Here is an 18,813-nt window from a genome sequence, read left to right as displayed (position 1 = left end):
ATGAAAAATCAATCTCTTGCAATTAAGTTATATAGTGTGAAGGCTAAATCATGGACATGGGTGGTAACGATAATACGGCTAGCATAGATTTCTTTTTTTTTTCTACCACAAGTATATGGCCTAGTGGACCGCCTAATATGGCTCGAGGGTCAGTTCTGACATCAAGTGGTTTCAGCCCCCTCTCGGTCACAGTTGCGGGGGATCGAATAGTGGCCCTCCCTACCAAGTTTAGCGCAATCACCACTGGACCACCTAACGATTGGTCGGTAGCATAGATTCTTGTTGACTAGAAATGTAGAAATAAATTAAGGTACTTGCATAAGGATGTCCGTACATTGATTTGACATCGCTTTTGTCGATAACATTTACCAGCTTATATATAAAAACAAAGATAACTTATCATAAAAACAATGCTGTTGCATTTTCAATAACAAATATAAATATAAGTGCCAAGTGAATTATCAATAAACTAGTACAAAGGAACTTCTTAGTAAGTTAATTAGTATCTCTAGAATTTCCCAAACCAATATATTCCATTCCCTTATTTATTTCTGAAGCATAAATATCATCACACTCTCCCTTTATATGTATCACTTGAAAATCACAGAAATAGGTACCCTAACAGCATGTTTATCAGACACCCAAGTGAGAGACCCTTGAGCAAAAGTATTGTTACCTCTATTTACCTTAACTTGTGGTATAAAATCGACCGAGTAGCTAACCTTCTCATTAATCTCACTAAATGTTATTTCACTAGGATTAACACTCATGCCCAAAGCCAAAGGCACATCAAGTTCAACTCTATAAGTAGCATTTACTGGTCCAACATTAGTCAAAGTTCTTGTATAAAACTGTGATTCAGACCCTAACAGAATCGAAAAAGACGGATAGTTCAGTTGTGCTTCTGGTATACTTTTCACATCAGAACACTTGACTTTCCACTGAACAATAACTTCAATCTCTCTGTCAGAATAACCCAAACCACACAAATAAGGAACATAATCTTCCGGTTGAATATCATACACAAGACCAGGATCATTTGCTTTAACAGGATTAACATGTCCTGCACCAGTAGCGAAAACATCAGCAGGTAAAAGTCTTTGATCCACTATAGGAGTCCCGCCGAGGTTGACAGTATTAGCAGTTGTCATGATTGCTGATTTTATTGCGGCAGGTGACCAATCAGGGTGAGAACTTTTGATCAATGCAGCAATACCACTTAGGTGAGGACAAGACATTGAAGTACCAGAAACAATGTTATAAGGTGGGAGTTCGTTGTCGACAGAAATAGCCCAAGCAGCTAGAATGTTGACACCTGGTCCAATAATGTCTGGTTTTAGAATTCCAGGACTTTCTTGACTTGGTCCTCTAGAAGAAAATGAAACAACAGTTGGAGCAAGCGAATCACCGATTACCGTTCCTTTGAATAGTACTGTTGCTGTTGGATTGTAGGTTGAGTTAATGTAACCTTTGATTATTAAACCAGCTGCATAACTCACTTCAACAGCTGGAAGAACATGAGGAATAGCGAAAGTGCTGAATCCAATAGCTTCTGAGTTTGCAACGATCATTGCCACACCGCCAGAATTTAGAACTTCTTGTCCTTTGACAACAGCTGGAACACCTCCACCTATATCACACACCACTACTTTACCACTTACATCAATGTTCTTTAAGGAACCTGGAAGACAGAAAGACTGATTCTGGTTCTGGTTTGAATTTCCATTTGAACCTGCATAAACAAGTGGCAACAATTGTTGAGAAAAGTCTTTGGGTTGGAACAATGTTTCACCATAAAATTCATCTCCATTTCCTAGCTTTGCTGATGCTGCAATTTTTCTGTCAATTGTGCTAGCACCAACTGTGAGGATCCAAGGAGCTTCATTTGACAGAGTACTGTATTCGGGGCCGGAGTTTGCAGCAGAACAACTAACAAAAACTCCTTTTTGTGTAGCAGCAAAAGCACCAATTGCAATAGGGTCTTCAAAAAATGAAAGAGAACCTAAACCAAGAGAGAGTGAAAGAACATCTACACCATCTTCAATAGCTATATCCATTGCAGCTAAAATAGCACTTTCAGTGCATCCAATTTTGTCATTACAAACTTTGTACATTGCTAAGTGAGCATTAGGTGCCATACCAGCTGCTACACCTTTAGCATTTCCAAAAACACTTGCATCTTCTACGAATCTTCCTGCAGCCTCCGCAGCAGTGTGTGTTCCATGGAAGAAATTTTCAAATGGAGGCTCTTGAATTGCACTTTTAACTAAATTTCTTGCACCTATGAGCTTATTGTTGCATGTTGCTTCTCCGGTGAATTCGCAATGTCCTTTCCATTTTGCAGGTGGTGGTGGCATTCCTTCGTCGTTGAATGATGGATGAAAAGGGTATATTCCTGTGTCTATGACTCCAATAATAACACCTTTTCCAAGGTTATCGTCGCTCCACAATCCTTGTCCTTGCTTTAACCCCAAGAAAGTTGGAGTATGAGTTGTGTGCAGTGAAAGTGTTCTTTCAGGTCTTGCTGACACAATTTCACCTTTTTCTTGAAGAGACTTGGCTTCTTCTGGTGTGAGCTTCACGGCGAATCCAGAGGCTACGTTGCGGTAAGTGAAAACCATTCTCTGTTTGTGAGCAAAAGTTTGTGGGAGAAATGAATGGTACCAGTTATGAAAATCTTCTGATTGAAAAGAAGCAGCATTTTCTGATTTTTTGACATGAACAATGTATGTCATTAAGTTCTGATCATCATGTTCTTGATTCACCTCTGCAGCAAGTACTGATGTACTTTGGTTGATGCTGCAGAGAATGAAAATGAGACCAACAAGAAATGCAAGCTTCATTGTGTAATTGGTTTTTACAATGATACAGAAAGAATTGCTTGTGATTTTCCTAGTGCCATGCACATGGTATATATATAGATAGATTAGAGATAGATATATACAATAGAAAACAAAATAGCAAAATGGCCATAGTTTTAGTTTTATTTTAATTACTTACTACATAGGAAGGAGAACAAGGAAATGCATTGTGTGCTGGCTGGCTGGCTTAGGACGGCTTATGAGTGACAAAAGATTTTTTAATTTTTTTTGTTAAAATAAAATTTATGGTGAGGGGATGGTTCCCCATGTCAAGATTGTGAAGACCTTAAGGTTCAAATAGTACTTATGAAGCAGAGACACATACATCAGACGCGAAACATACACTAACACGTGACAGTGCGACACTGAGACACATTTAATTTAAGGAGTTTTTATACTTGCAATATATTTAAATTTATCTTTGTTCAAAAATATTAGCGGAGCTCGAACCGCAACCTCTCGTATTCAAGTCTTGTTTTGTTTAGGTAATTTGAATTAAGCAACTTTCATAGTAATGCTCGCTATATATTTGATGTTAATTTGTATGGACTGTCCAATGCTAATAGCTAAATTGTACATGGTACATTGGTGTTTCACAAAATACAAAAATGGTACATTGGTACATTCATTTTCTGGACATATCTGGCTAACATTGTCATATGTTGTTTTTGGTTTGGAAAAGTTTATCAACAAAAAGACAAGTTTTGTAGTATTATATTAGAGAAATTCAACATATTTTTTTACGACCAGTATGAATATGTTTGTTACAACTTTTAAAAAATAAATTATTTTATAGTATTTCATCTCTATATTAAAACTTTTTTGAAAGAATTTTTCTAAAAATATGTTCTAGATGAGAAATTTGTTTGAATAGTTTCTTTCTTATAAAAAATATTTTAATTATTTCATCAATTTGCTACGATTTTTTTTAGAAGATAAAATTTCAATAAACACCAATTTTGAGAGATATCTTTTTGAAAATAAATGTGACTTTTATTATGTTAAAATCTTTAACAATTAATATATGGATATCTAAGTTTTTGAATGTTTAAAATTACTCTTTTAATGGATAGAAAGTTACTTTAGGTGGCAAAAGCACTTAGATGAGATGATGCGAGTCTCTTCTAGCTTAACCAATAGGTCTTGCGTTAGTTCTAGGCTTGAGCATGCAATAGTGTTAAAACTCTTGGGGATAGTTTGTCTCTCATTTGGGTTCCACAAGACTCGAAAGTTTAGTTTCTACAGTTTCACGCAGAGGATACTCGATTTACGCAAAAAAAAAAAAAAAAGAGTCTACTTTAGATTATCGTACGTATGTATGGGAAAACTTGATAACTTGTAGAGTAAGAAGCAAATAGTAGTTGCAAGAAGCAGTCCATATTCCAGGGGCTAAGTTTAGGGTAATGGCTCAAAGAATTTCTATTGACAATTATATTGTGACAACATGATTGAACAAAACATATTAACTAAAATTGATCGTCACTTTACTCTGTCTAACTTTTGTGTCTTAATATTAGCATACATCAATACATATCATATATTTTGCGGGAAGGCGGTGGATGTGGCTCAAGCCGTCGATATGCGCAAAACTATGTGATGGTGCACGGCTTGGCGTATCAAAGAAGCGCTTCATAAGACAACTAGCGCGTGTCTATGGAGGTTGCGGTGGTAGTGGCTCTTATGCTGCTTGACAACACAACCAAACTAAAAAAAACAACGATTAGCCTCGACGAAAGCTGAACCGAAAGAAAATCTTTGCTCTAGATAGTAGATACCAACTTGAATATGAATATTTCTCATTAACCATAAGAAGGGTTGAACAAAATATTTATTATATGCATATAAAATGTAATCTAAATAGGAATAATATCATATCATAATGCTAAAGGACACTAACAAATCTTAATATAATAAATCTAATAATCTCAACACATATCATCACCCTGTCCCTACTTATAAATATCACTTGAAAATCACAGATATGGGGATCCTGACAGCATGTTTATCAGATATCCAAGTGAGAGAACCCTGAGCAAAAGTATGGTTACCTCGATTTTCTTTGACTTGCGGTAAAAAATCGACCGAGTAACTAATCTTCTCATTAATCTCACTAAATGTTATCACACTAGGATTAACACTCATACCTAAAGCCAAAGGCACTTCCAGTTCAACTCTATAAGTAGCATTCACTGGTCCAACATTAGTCAAAGTTCTTGTATAAAACTGTGACTCAGACCCCAACAGAATCGAAAAAGACGGATAGTTCAGTTGTGCTTCTGGTATACTTTTCACATCAGAACACTTCACTTTCCACTGAACAATAACTCCAATCTCTTTATCAGAATAACCCAAACCACACAAATAAGGAACATAATCTTCCGGTTGAATATCATAAACAAGACCAGGATCATTAGCTTTAACAGGATTAACATGTCCTGCACCAGTAGCGAAAACATCAGCAGGTAAAAGTCTTTGATCCGTTATAGGAGTACCGCCGAGGTTGAGAGTATTAGCAGTTGTCATGATTGCCGATTTTATAGCGGCCGGTGACCAATCAGGGTGAGAGCTTTTAATCAATGCAGCAATACCACTAAGATGAGGACAAGACATTGAAGTACCGGAAACAATGTTATAAGGTGGGAGTTCGTTGTCTACAGAAATAGCCCAAGCAGCTAGAATGTTGACACCTGGTCCTATGATGTCTGGTTTTAGAATTCCAGGACTTTCTTGACTTGGTCCTCTTGAAGAAAATGAAACAACAGAAGGAGCAAGTGAATCACCGATTACGGTTCCTTTGAATAGTACTGTTGCGGTTGGATTGTAGGTTGAGTTTATGTAATCTTTGATTATTAAACCAGCTGCATAACTCACATCAACAGCCGGCAGAACATGCGCGATAGCAAATGTACTGAATCCAGTAGCTTCTGAGTTTGCAAGGATCATGGCCACACCGCCTGAATTTAGAACTTCTTGTCCTTTGACAACACTTGAAACACCTCCACCTATATCACACAACACTACTTTGCCTCTTACATCAATGTTCTTTAAGGAATCTGGAAGACAGAAGGACTGATTCTGGTTCTGGCTTGAAATACCATTTGAACCTGCATACACAAGTGGCAATAATTGTTGAGGAAAGTCTTTGGGTTGGAATAATGTTTCACCTTCAAATTCATCTCCATTTCCTATTTTAGCTGATGCTACAATTTTTCGATCAATTGTGCTTGCACCTACTGTGAGTATCCAAGGAGCTTCATTTGCGAGAGTGCTGTATTCAGGGCCGGAGTTTGCAGCAGAACAACTAACAAAAACTCCTTTTTGTGTAGCAGCAAATGCACCAATTGCAATAGGGTCTTCAAAAAATGGAACATTAGAATCCAAACCAAGAGAGAGTGAAAGGACATCTACACCATCTTCAATAGCTATATCCATTGCAGCTAAGATAGAACTTTCGTAGCATTCTCGAGTGCCACTAGCACAAACTTTGTACATTGCTATGTGAGCATTAGGTGCCATACCAGCTGCTACACCTTTAGCATTACCGAAAACACTTGCATCTTCTATGAATCTTCCTGCTGCCTCTGCAGCAGTGTGTGTTCCATGGAATATTAAGGTTTCAAATGGAGGCTCTTGAATTGCGCTTTTGTCTAGATTTCTTGCACCTATGAGCTTATTGTTGCATGTTGTGCCACCAGTGAATTCACAGTGGCCTTTCCATTTTGCGGGTGGCGGCGGCATTCCTTCGTCGTTGAATGATGGATGAAAAGGGTATATTCCGGTGTCTATGAGTCCAATTATTACGCCTTTTCCGAGGTTATCATCGCTCCACAATCCTTGTCCTTGTTTTAACCCTAAGAAAGTTGGAGTATGAGTTGTGTGTAATGAAAGTGTTCTTTCAGGTCTTGCTGACACAACTTCACCTTTTTCTTGAAGAGATTTGGCTTCTTCTGGTGTAAGCTTCACGGCGAATCCAGAGGCTACGTTGCGGTAAGTGAAAACCATTCTCTCTTTGTGAGGAAAAGTTTGTGGGAGAAATGAATGGTACCAGTTATGGAAATCTTCGGATTGAAAAGAAGCAACATTATCTGATTTTTTGACATGAACAATGTATGTCATTAAATTTTGATCATGTTCTTGATTCACCTCTGCAGCAGCAAGTACTGATGTAATTTGGTTGATGCTGCAGAGAATGAAAATGAGACCAACAACCAATGCAAGCTTCATTGTGTGGTTGGTTTTTATCATGATTTGATGAAGATACAGAAAGAAATGCTTGTGATTTTCCTAGTGCCATGCTTGTGTATATATATACAATAGAAAACAAAATGGGAAAATGGCCATAGTTTTATTTTAATTACTTACTACATAGTAAGGAAAACAAGGACAAACATTGTGCTGGCTTGGGACGGCTAATTCGTTTTCAATGAAGGGTAAATCCATAAATAACATCTCATTGTATGGACTTTTTGTTGTTAGATTATACATGGTACATCTATTTTTCTGGACATATCTCCCTAACATTGCCTATTTTTCTGGACATATCTCCCTAACATTGCCATATATTGTTTTTGACTTGGAAAAGTTTATCAACAAAAAGACAACTTCAACAATTTTTTTTTCCTTTTTCTAGTAGTATTATAATTGTTCTGTCATGAGGGGAGTACAAAGGATCATTACATTGTGTAAAAGCAACTACTTAAGTTACTCTGCTTAATAACTCATAATCAACAATGAATTTCATTAATTCAACAAAGTAATTTATCCAAGAGATACAAATGATGCACTTTGAAATCTATGCTTACTTATGTTCTAACAAAGTAATTTTGTATGACTCTTTGTACAGATAGAACAATCTGAGAAGATCTAAGTGTTGACCCCTATCAGGTTTGGTTATGTCTATGTCGGCTCTCAAATTAGCCGAGAAAATTCTGATGTTGCATGGCTAAATTCTTTCGCAAAATTGCCTAGTTTTAGTTTCTGACTTGCCGTCACCGCATTATCAAGCTCCTGGAACATTTCAGTTAAGAATGGAAATAACAAATCAAATTTAAACATGTAAAGTAGTAGCACCAATTATGCATACCTCCGTTCACTCACTCGCACTATGAATTCATTGATTGGTGCTACTAGTAACCAATCTAATACATCAGCAAATTCATTGGAGAGTTTGAGTTCATTGATTCGAACTTTTGAACCATGAGTCTTCACACTTATAGAACACAAACTAATTCACTACTATAATACCATGATACCATCCAGAATGAGTGAAAATTTAACAAGTATATTTCACCAGGTGGATGAATGTACCTTTAGACTTGGAATTCTTAGAAAATCCTACAATTCAAAGAGGACTCATATACTCAATGACTCAAGGTTTTGAATTAAAATGTGGTGTTCAATTCACTTGTGTGGTTGCTCAAAACCCAACGTGCTGATCCACAAGCTCCTCACATGACCCAAGAGAACCAGAAGATCCAATCCACACAAAGGAACTTCTTACTATGCTGTTGATATTTCATTCAACATCTCTTTTGTTGATAACATTATATGGCTTATATATAAAAAGAAAGATAACTTATTATAATAATAATAATGTTTCTTTTCAAAAAAAAAAAAATTATAATAATAATGTTTTTTCAATAACAAATATAAGTGCCAAGTGAATTGCTAATAAACTTGTACAAAGGAGCTTCTTAGTAAATTAGCATCTCTTGAATTTTCTAAACCAATATATTCCATTCCCTTATTTATTTCTAGAGTATCATAACTATCATATCATCACACTCTCCCTTTATGTATCACTTGAAAATCACAGATATAGGTACCCTAACAGCATGTTTATCAGATATCCAAGTGAGAGAACCCTGAGCAAATGTATGGTTACCTCGATTTTCCTTAACTTGCGGTAAGAAATCCACCGAGTAACTAATCTTCTCATTAATCTCACTAAATGATATCACACTAGGATTAACACTCATACCTAAAGCCAAAGGCACTTCAAGTTCAACTCTATAAGTAGCATTTACTGGTCCAACATTAGTCAAAGTTCTTGTATAAAACTGCGATTCCGACCCTAACAGAATCGAAAAAGACGGATAGTTCAGTTGTGCTTCTGGTATACTTTTCACATCAGAACACTTCACTTTCCACTGAACAATAACTTCAATCTCTTTATCAGAATAACCCAAACCACACAAATAAGGAACATAATATTCAGGCTGAATATCATAAACAAGACCAGGATCATTAGCTTTAACAGGATTAACATGTCCTGCACCAGTAGCGAAAACATCAGCAGGTAAATGTCTTTGATCCGTTATAGGATTCCCACCAAGGTTGAGAGTATTAGCAGTTGTCATGATTGCTGATTTTATGGCGGCCGGTGACCAATCAGGGTGAGAGCTTTTAATCAATGCAGCAATACCACTAAGATGAGGACAAGACATTGAAGTACCGGAAATAATGTTATAAGGTGGGAGTTCGTTGTCTACAGAAATAGCCCAAGCAGCTAGAATGTTGACACCTGGTCCTATGATGTCTGGTTTTAGAATTCCAGGACTTTCTTGACTTGGTCCTCTTGAAGAAAATGAAACAACAGAAGGAGCAAGTGAATCACCGATTACGGTTCCTTTGAATAGTACTGTTGCGGTTGGATTGTAGGTTGAGTTTATGTAATCTTTGATTATTAAACCAGCTGCATAACTCACATCAACAGCCGGCAGAACATGCGCGATAGCAAATGTACTGAATCCAGTAGCTTCTGAGTTTGCAAGGATCATGGCCACACCGCCTGAATTTAGAACTTCTTGTCCTTTGACAACACTTGAAACACCTCCACCTTTATCACACAACACTACTTTGCCTCTTACATCAATGTTCTTTAAGGAATCTGGAAGACAGAAGGACTGATTCTGGTTCTGGCTTGAAATACCATTTGAACCTGCATACACAAGTGGCAATAATTGTTGAGAAAAGTCTTTGGGTTGGAATAATGTTTCACCTTCAAATTCATCTCCATTTCCTAGTTTTGCTGATGCTACAATTTTTCTGTCAATTGTGCTTGCACCTACTGTGAGGATCCAAGGAGCTTCATTTGAGAGAGTGCTGTATCCAGGGCCAGCATTTGCGGCAGAGCAACTAACAAAAACACCATTTCGAGTAGCAGCAAATGCACCAATTGCAATTGGGTCTTCAGAAAATGAAAGAGACCCTAAACCAAGTGAAAGTGAAAGAACATCTACACCATCTTCTATAGCTATATCCATTGCAGCTAAGATAGCACTTTCGGGGCATCCTAGTTTGTTATTACAAACTTTGTACATTGCTATGTGAGCATGTGGTGCCATACCAGCTGCTACACCTTTAGCATTACCAAAAACACTTGCATCTTCTACGAATCTTCCTGCAGCCTCTGCAGAAGTGTGTGTTCCATGGAAGATATCTTCAAATGGAGGCTCTTGAATTGCGCCTTTGACTAAATTTCTTGCACCTATGAGCTTATTGTTGCATGTGGTTCCTCCAGTGAATTCACAGTGACCTTTCCATTTTGAAGGTGGCGGTGGCATTCCTTCGTCGTTGAATGATGGATGAAAAGGGTAGATACCTGAGTCTATGAGTCCAATTATTACACCTTTTCCGAGGTTACCATCGCTCCACAATCCTTGTCCTTTTTTTAATCCCAAGAAAGTTGGAGTGTGAGTTGTGTGTAATGAAAGTGTCCTTTCAGGTCTTGCTGACACAATTTCATCTTTCTCTTGAAGAGATTTGGCTTCTTCTGGTGTCAACTTCACGGCAAATCCTGAGGCGACATTGCGGTAAGTGAAAACCATTCTCTCTTTGTGAGCAAAACTTTGTGGGAAGAATGAATGGTACTGGTTATGCAAATCTTCCGATTGAAATGAAGCAATATTTTCTGATTTTTTGACATGAACGATGTATGTCATTAAGTTGTGATCAAATTCTTGATTATCCTCTGCAGCAAGTACTGATGTATTTTGGCTTATGCTGCAGAGAATGAAAATGAGACCAACAAGCAATGTAAGCTCCATTGTGTAGTTAGTTTTCATCATGATTTGGAATTTGATGAATATAAAGAAAGGATTCCTTGTGATGTTCCTAGTGTCATGTATATTTAGATAGATAGATATATCATATATAATATATGCCATAGAAAATGAAATGGGAAATTGGCCATAGTTTTATTTTTAATTACTACATAGGAAAACAAGGACATGGTGCTGGCTAGGGACTGCCAATTTGTTTCCAATAAAGGGTAAATCCGTCAATATGAGTTGGATATATTTGGTGTTAATTTTTATGGACTTTGTTGGAGCTAGATTATACATGGTCCATATCTAATTTTCTGGAAATATCTGCCTAACATTGCCGTATGTTGTTTTTGACTTTGAAAAGTTTATCAACAAAAAGACAAGTTCAACATAAATATTTTTTTTTTCTAGTAGTATTATAATTGTGGGGTCATAAGGGGAGTACAAAGGTTCATCACATTGTGTCAAAAGCAACCACATAAGTTACTCTCCTTAATCTATAAACAATAAATTTCATTAATTCAACAAAGTAATTTATACAAGAGATACAAGTGACGCACTTTGAAATCTATGCTCACTTCTGTCCTAACAAAGTAATTTTGTATGACTCTTTGTACAGATAGAACAATCTGAGAAGATCTAAGTGTTGAGCCCTATCAAGTTTGGTTATGTCTACGTCAGCTCTCAAATTAGCCGGGAAAATTCTGATGTTGCATGGCTAAATCCTTTAGCAAAATTGCCTCGTTTTAGTTTCTGACTTGCCATCACCGCATTCCCAAGCTCCTGGAAATTTCAGTTAAGAATGGAAATAACAAATCAAATATAAACATGTAAAGTAGTAGCACCAATTATGCATACCTCCTTGCACTCAATACGGTATCAGCTTTGCTGATGCAACACTCCATCCCACTATTAATTTGCTTTTCTCCAAATATAAAAGGCTTTTCCTACATTATTTGTCAGCCACAAGATGACATTTCAATGTCTATGAATATGATGTATAATTAAAAGATAGAAATAGAATGAAATTGTGAATTATTCAAAATTATTAAAGGAGGAAAAGAACAAGATGGATATTAAAATCATTCATAGACTAATAATATAAAAGGGTGCGTCTAATGTTTTTCAGATAGGGTGCCATATTTACCTTTTGGTTCAGATGAAAAGAAGTTCCCATATTTTCTTTTGAATCCTTGTACCAAAAACAAATAATTCAATATGACTAGGAGTAATGAAAAATAATCCAAAATTCTGACATTAAACATAAAGTTATAGAAGGAAAACCTTGTTAAACATAGTTGACTGCACTCCAGATTTCAGGGACAACTGCTAACATTTCAAAAAATAAGAATGAATGAGAATTGTGAAATTAATTATCTTATGAAGTGAGGAATTTATAATACGAAGTGACCCCTAATAAATTTAAGGAATGACAACCAACAAGAGAATGAAAAGGATTTTTTTTTTTTTGGTATGAATTCACCTTACTAAAGAGTTCAATTGGTGGGTCATGCTGAAGCCTCTTTTCTGTACGAAAATTAAATTCCTGCATGAATTAAAGTAACATGTATGTGATCTCATTAAATCTCTTTAAATTTTTGCATCCAAGGGGTGACAAAGTTATAAACAAACTCACCATTGGCACAGTGGGTTCCTGCTTAATGTTGCGAAAAACACCAATATCTCCTTTGCTTGAAAATATCTGCACAAAATTTTATACAGTAGTTAGTACAGCGGATCGAACATATAACAGAGAAAAGAAAGGTATATCCTACTTGATACAAATAATGGAAAAATGAAGAATTCTATTAAAAAATTATCTGAACTTTCATCTTTTGTTTGACATCTTTCAAGGACCAAACTACTTCAGTGGTGATAATTATTATATTTCCTTTAAATTTAAATATCATCATCTAAGTAGAGTAAAGAACAACATTTAACGTAATACATTTATTACAAGGTTCTACTTATATTGACTTTAAGTCAGATTTGAACCTTGTATGTAGATTTAATGCGGAATTGTTTCAGAAACAGTATTTCTATACAGCTCAAGTTTATTATTGCACTTGACACTTCAAAATCTGACTTCGTTTGTTCATAAATTCACTCGACCACTTGTTAGTCTTGCTACACGACACGAGTCTAGAGAAGTTGGGATATAAATCATGGAATCTTGAGCCAACAACTCATATGTGCTGACTGCAGCGGCAAGGTTATGAGTTATGATTGCAGAGAACCTGGGTCCAATGTTTATAGTGCATTTCTAGCAAAAGAGAAGTCTCTGTCTAAGTATCTTCTTCCTAAATTTATTTAAAGTGTCTTGTTACCTTCTTATTAAATGGTCGAGCTTTGAAATCATGCCCACTATCCAATCCATCATGCTTTGGAGCACCCATCACAGATGGCCTGTGCAGAGAGATAGCAATTCAAATTAGGACCATTGTTTCACGGATTATCAAAGTATGAACTATAATTTATCCTTGCATTAGTTACCTTCTAAAATTCCAAATTCTGTTGTTTTGTGGAGCAGAAACAGTAGCATGTTTGTCCAAATCCTGTAAACAACAAAATTCAGTTTCCCAGAGATTAGTTATATCTGTATTACAAAAGGAAACTAAAGCAAGAAAATGCAGGCCAATCATAGCTCATAAAAAGTTGTGGCTTCAAAAACTTCAAAATGATGCAAAGAAACACAAATATATCAACTAATTAACCTTATCAGAATCATTGCATGGAAGTGTAGATGATGAAGCAGCAGATTTGTACTGCACAGCTCTCTCCGAAGTTTTGAGGTGAAATTCCTTAGAAGCAAGACATAAAAAATATGAGCTTCAGTGTATCATATATATCTAATAATTAGGAAAGTTATACCTTTGTATTTACTATACTATAATATTACATAAATATGAATCATTTGAAACCCAATGGGTTTCAGCATATGAAAGTATCAAGAGCTTACTTGAAATTCGGGCAACCGTGCAGGGGTTCTCTTATGAAGTGGTAATGAAGGAGCATTAAGAATCTAGATTATAAGTATAATTAGTTAGAGAGGATGGAAAAGATATACCAAAATTAATCTAACAAAACTAAATTTATCTACAGAAAATACCCACTTTTCTGTTTAACGGCCGTGCTTTGAATTTCGGTACAGCCACTGTCATGACTTCTGCTTCTGCAGCATTTTTGGGTCTGAAAAGCACATACAAGTGTCTTTACTTAATTATACGAGGAAGAAAATTCAGCTTCATCAAAAAATTTACTGAACAACACAATAACAAACCTAATCCTTTGTGCTCTATGAGAAGTTTCTAGGTCAGGCACTCTAGGAATAGTAATCTTAAGCTTGGAATATCCAGTGTTTTGATCAGCAGTTACAATCTGCAAGAATATACAAATTTAATGGAAACTTTTTCTTGTCACTTGATAATATACAACTCTTTGCCTAAGGGATCTCAACTGCTCTTGCTAATCCAATTTGTAATGGAAACTATGATTAACGAACCATAATTTGACAAAAAGTGGATAAAAATATATATGGTAATGGGACACAATATGAGCACCATGCAAGTCATATGAAATGTATTTGGCAGGTCTGCACAATCTAATATCTAATATTAATTAATAAGAAAGTTAGATATTAATCCAATATCTAGCATAATGCATTAGGGTTCGTACCTTCTTAGGTGTCTTGTGGACAAAATTAGCTTGCTGCTTCACATCACCAACCTGTCACGGGAAAGTTATGGTAAATATGTCAAATGCTGTCTAAAATGAATAGAAAACCAACGGTATTATTAAAGACTCAACTAACTCTCCATTTAATCTAATAGTTCAAGTATTTCTATTCTACAAACCAAACATGAGGCCAACTTTAATTCTAATAATCCGTAATCTAACAAAAGCTATTGAACCTTGCGCGAGAGACCACCATCTAATTTCTGCCGCTTGGTAGCTTGACTCTCTATCTCAATAGATTTAGCTAAATAAATCTCCTTTTTATGAGCTTCTGCCTTCTGAAACCTGAAAAAAATTGGAAGTTGTAGATGATGTAAGGAAATGCAGTTCATTTGGCATCCACAGATTAGATAGCTTCTTCCAGTCTAATATCAAAGGCCAGAGCATGAAAGAGAAAACCTAAGGAAACAATGCAATAATACATCGTTTGTGGTAGAATGCACCATGATACATTTCAAATGCTTGCAAATTAATCCATTAATCAAGTGTGGCTTGGTTTTCCCTGATAGTTCATGTCTTTTGAACCATAATAAAGGACAAGTTCCTCCAATAATCACCTTGAGCCAACAAATTGAGAGGGCCGATTTTGCTTAGCCAACTGACTAGCTGTAGGTTTCATCAGTGTTGATGAACCCTTTGACACAGCAGATTTAGCCTTCGAATTCAAACCTTCACCAGTCCTGCTGTTAAAGGTCATTCCTGGAAAGAGTGAAAACACACATATCAAGCTCAAAGAAAAATGAAATGTTGAGATACAGACTAACAGAATATATACATATATGTAAGCCACTAGGTTTGGTCTAGTGGTGATGGGTTTGGGTAGTATGCAGGAGGTCCTAGGTTCGAACCTCTCTGACTCCATATGTAGAGAAAAAAATCAAAGCATAATAATGTATAAATAATGGGCAAACCACCATTTTGATCTCTGGAAGTGTTACTCGATGTCACATTCGTCTCTAAAATGTATCGAAATTGAAAATACATGTATCTCTATTATTAGTCATGTTGGTCCTCAGATATGTTTTTCATCGATCAATTTAGTCCACTAACAAAAGAGACACTAGGGATGTGTTTGCAATTTTGACATATTCAGGGACCAATGTGACAACGAGTTACACTTCTAGGGACCAAAATGGTGTTTTGCCCTATAAATAATAGAAGTAGAATCTAATATATTATCAGAAAATGAAAAAGAAAAAACTACAGTTCATAAATCACAAAAATAATTGCCACCCCACGGCACAAGAGTTTAATTAATAATTTCAAACACTAGTGTGAGTGAAATTGATGAAATCGAGTAGAATTAATAATTGCCACGGCACAGCCTGGAGGCTGGAACTATATAGATTTGATTTGAACAAATTGATGAAATCGAAGTCGTCGCAATGCAATTAGTGAATGGATGCAATGTCATTGTTAGCATCAAATTTCTACCAAAACTAATTTCTGATCAGCTTAATTACCTGATTGCATAGCAACATTTTGATGAACTCCTCCCAATAATCCAGAAATTTTGCCACTCGCTACTTTTGAACCTATCAAATAAAAACCAGATAGATTTATAAATCAATTTGAAAGCAATACATAATAAGCAAAAAAAAATAAAAAAAGCATAATAATAATACCGTAATGCTGAAAAACTTTAGGTTTAGGTTGATGACCGGTGGCTGCATTAGCAACCGCAACCTCTTCTCTCATCACAAGATTTGCCACAAAAGCTGAAATCAAACAACAACGGTAATCGTAAAACAAAATCAAAATGCGATCGATTATTGAAAGAGAAAGGTTGAAGGAGAACGAACGAGAAGGAGCGTAAGTTCCGGCGGTTTGGAACCATCGTTCAGCTTGTTGAGCTTGATCGGGAGTTTCTTGTGAAGTGAAATCGAAGAAATTAGGAGCATGAAATTCATAATCAAAATCAATATTATCTTCACCAAACACTTCGTTTTCGATTTCCATCATCATAACTTCTTGCTTCCACATTCCAACATTGTTTTCCATTTTAGTAGAAGCTTTGAGTTTGAGCGTTCAATTTCATGTTAACGATTCAATAAAAAAATAGAAATCGTAATCTAGTGAACTAAACATGAAATAAAATACTAGATTAATTAGTTAATTATTATTAATTAATAATAGTATTGTCTTGTAGCGCCGGGAAGTGTGAGAGATGAGGTGAGTGTGTAACGACTACTAGTAACGATACAAAATTTGAATTATACGGAGAGTTTGACGGATTTACCCTTTTGGATATTGGATGGGATGCATTGGGTTTTGTTAAGTCTGGTCACTGGTCACATTCTGTCTGCCCAGTGTGCACCACTGAAAACTGCAATTTCGGCGCCTCTGCCATTTTTCTCTCGATATCCATCAAATTCCAATACTACCCCCTATTTCTACATCACCACACCAGTACTATCATTTGACCAAGTCAACACCTAAAAGTAGGGTTATAGATGGACATATATTTTTATATTTTTATAAGGCTTAGTAAAATACTCCCTTAAAGAGATTTAGTTTCACATTGGTTCTTTAAAGAAGAAAAAAAAAAAGAACTAAATAGGTCCCTTAAAAGAAAAAAATGTCTGAATATGTTCCTACATATATATATATATATATATATAAGTATTAAATCCCCGTTTCAAAAAAAAAAAAATATTGAATCCTTACCAAAAAAATATAAGTATTGATTCCTATTAATCAGCTACAAGTCGGTTTATTCAAAAAGAAGTTACTGAAATATTCTCTTCTTCTAGATTCTGTTTGGCAAAACTTGAAATTAGGCTTTCTTTGGTAAAAATAAACTTATAGCTGAAAAACTAGTAGAATAAAATTAAAGTTTTGTAGAAGAGATAGAATAAAAAAATACACGTGTCACCTTGTTATTGGCTAGTTGTGCCACATCAGCGTTCTGTTAAAAAAACTAACGGCGACTAATTTTGATGACGGAAAAAAACGTAGGATTTTTTTTTCACCATAAAAAAAAGTAAGGATTATTCTTGATCTTGACAATAAGGTAAAATATAGAAACTGAAAACATATTTAACCCTTAAAAAAAACAAAATTTCTTTTAATAACGGGACGGTGCTTCAGACATAACGAAAATATCACTATCAGTTAGTGACATGGATTAAAGAATGACGTGTTGTTTTTTATTGGGGGAACGGTATCAACAATGTATATGTAACTGTATCTAAGTTTTTTTCATATGTTTAATGCTTTTAATTTCAATTTCAAAAAAAGAAAAACACCATCCAACTCATTGGTAGAAGAGAGACTTTTCATCAGTTAAGGGAAAACATTGACAATAGTACAGTTGAACAAAGCGGTTGACAATACAACTGACCAATTTAAGGAGTTTCAACAGTTCGATGAATCGAGGCAAAGCGATTGACCAAAGCGAGTGCGTTGCTTGTAATTTGAGTAACATTGACAACTCTATTCTTGATGGCAGCCTTGACATTTCCCTTCATGGAAGGACCAGAAAAGCCATCAAGACAAGTGTTATCATCAGTAAGGGCAGCACTGACCCAAGTTTGCACGTTGCTCATGTGCCAAACGAAATCCTCTCCAACAGCATGACCAATACTGCCTAACTCCCTAACCGATTGGCTAAGACTGTCCAAACTGTCACCCATGTTTTCTATGCAGTCTTGAATGGCTATGTACTCCCTTGGTTTGATGCCTCTTGCTTTTGATATCTTCTTCACAAATGATGCACTCGATCGTGTCCTGGATATGCTCACTGATAGAGCAGTCATGGCTAGTTGTCGCTCACTTAGGCCAATCACGCTCGCATACCCCAAATTAAAAAGACTTCCAATTCAGAAACTTTCAATTGCACATATGAAAAACCAAAATCAAGAAAATTCACTCACAAGGCTTCATCTACTACATAGTATATAACCTTAGAGATGCTATGAGTACCATAGAACAAGGTTGTCAGAATCGAGTTTTTACGTCAACTCATTTAGTCTAGGTGGAAGCGAAACGTAAACTCGACTCGTAAACTGATAGAGTTTACGTCATATATATATATATATCTCTGATATTAAGAATTTTATTTTTAGTCTAGAAATTTAAGTCTGGTGAATATTAATTAAAGAAAATATAAAAAAATTAATATATTATTTATTTTCAATTAAAAAATCTATTTTAAATATTAGATAATT

The 18,813-nt window shown here is 35.6% G+C and overlaps 5 protein-coding genes across 6 annotated transcripts; all 5 read right to left on the bottom strand.

Annotated features, from left to right (window-relative positions):
• Positions 1–590: 590 nt before the first annotated feature.
• LOC123904707 (subtilisin-like protease) lies at positions 591–2,973 on the bottom strand. Its single transcript, XM_045954335.1, has 2 exons — positions 2,945–2,973; positions 591–2,892 (listed from the first exon to the last, which is right to left on the bottom strand). The coding sequence occupies exons 1-2, from the start codon at positions 2,971–2,973 to the stop codon at positions 591–593; spliced, it is 2,331 nt and encodes a 776-aa protein (XP_045810291.1).
• A 1,811-nt stretch (positions 2,974–4,784) lies between these two features.
• LOC123908910 (subtilisin-like protease) lies at positions 4,785–7,108 on the bottom strand. Its single transcript, XM_045959637.1, has one exon. The coding sequence runs from the start codon at positions 7,104–7,106 to the stop codon at positions 4,824–4,826; it is 2,283 nt and encodes a 760-aa protein (XP_045815593.1). The 5' UTR covers positions 7,107–7,108; the 3' UTR covers positions 4,785–4,823.
• Positions 7,109–8,439: 1,331 nt separating this feature from the next.
• On the bottom strand, positions 8,440–11,080 carry LOC123909707 (subtilisin-like protease). The gene has a single exon (XM_045960584.1). The coding sequence runs from the start codon at positions 11,027–11,029 to the stop codon at positions 8,660–8,662; it is 2,370 nt and encodes a 789-aa protein (XP_045816540.1). The 5' UTR covers positions 11,030–11,080; the 3' UTR covers positions 8,440–8,659.
• Positions 11,081–11,293: 213 nt separating this feature from the next.
• Positions 11,294–16,949, bottom strand: LOC123908520 (protein TPX2-like). 2 transcript variants are annotated; one of them, XM_045959186.1, is made up of 18 exons: positions 16,447–16,949; positions 16,270–16,362; positions 16,108–16,179; positions 15,202–15,343; positions 14,821–14,929; positions 14,585–14,635; positions 14,190–14,287; positions 14,023–14,098; positions 13,869–13,931; positions 13,624–13,710; positions 13,403–13,464; positions 13,237–13,315; positions 12,546–12,611; positions 12,393–12,455; positions 12,194–12,238; positions 12,057–12,101; positions 11,768–11,856; positions 11,294–11,692 (listed from the first exon to the last, which is right to left on the bottom strand). In XM_045959186.1, the coding sequence occupies exons 1-18, from the start codon at positions 16,643–16,645 to the stop codon at positions 11,674–11,676; spliced, it is 1,458 nt and encodes a 485-aa protein (XP_045815142.1). In that variant the 5' UTR covers positions 16,646–16,949; the 3' UTR covers positions 11,294–11,673. The 2 variants fall into 2 exon arrangements, with proteins under 2 accessions (XP_045815142.1, XP_045815143.1); XM_045959187.1 differs by having other exon boundaries at positions 12,194–12,235.
• Positions 16,950–17,903: 954 nt separating this feature from the next.
• LOC123904706 (21 kDa protein-like) lies at positions 17,904–18,571 on the bottom strand. Its single transcript, XM_045954334.1, has 2 exons — positions 18,549–18,571; positions 17,904–18,457 (listed from the first exon to the last, which is right to left on the bottom strand). The coding sequence occupies exons 1-2, from the start codon at positions 18,569–18,571 to the stop codon at positions 17,992–17,994; spliced, it is 489 nt and encodes a 162-aa protein (XP_045810290.1). The 3' UTR covers positions 17,904–17,991.
• Positions 18,572–18,813: the final 242 nt, after the last annotated feature.

This window comes from Trifolium pratense, linkage group LG2, assembly GCF_020283565.1.
Source record: "Trifolium pratense cultivar HEN17-A07 linkage group LG2, ARS_RC_1.1, whole genome shotgun sequence".
NCBI lineage: Eukaryota > Viridiplantae > Streptophyta > Magnoliopsida > Fabales > Fabaceae > Trifolium > Trifolium pratense.
The sequence above is the reverse complement of the archived record's forward strand: the minus strand, read 5'-3'. Positions and strand labels throughout refer to the sequence as shown.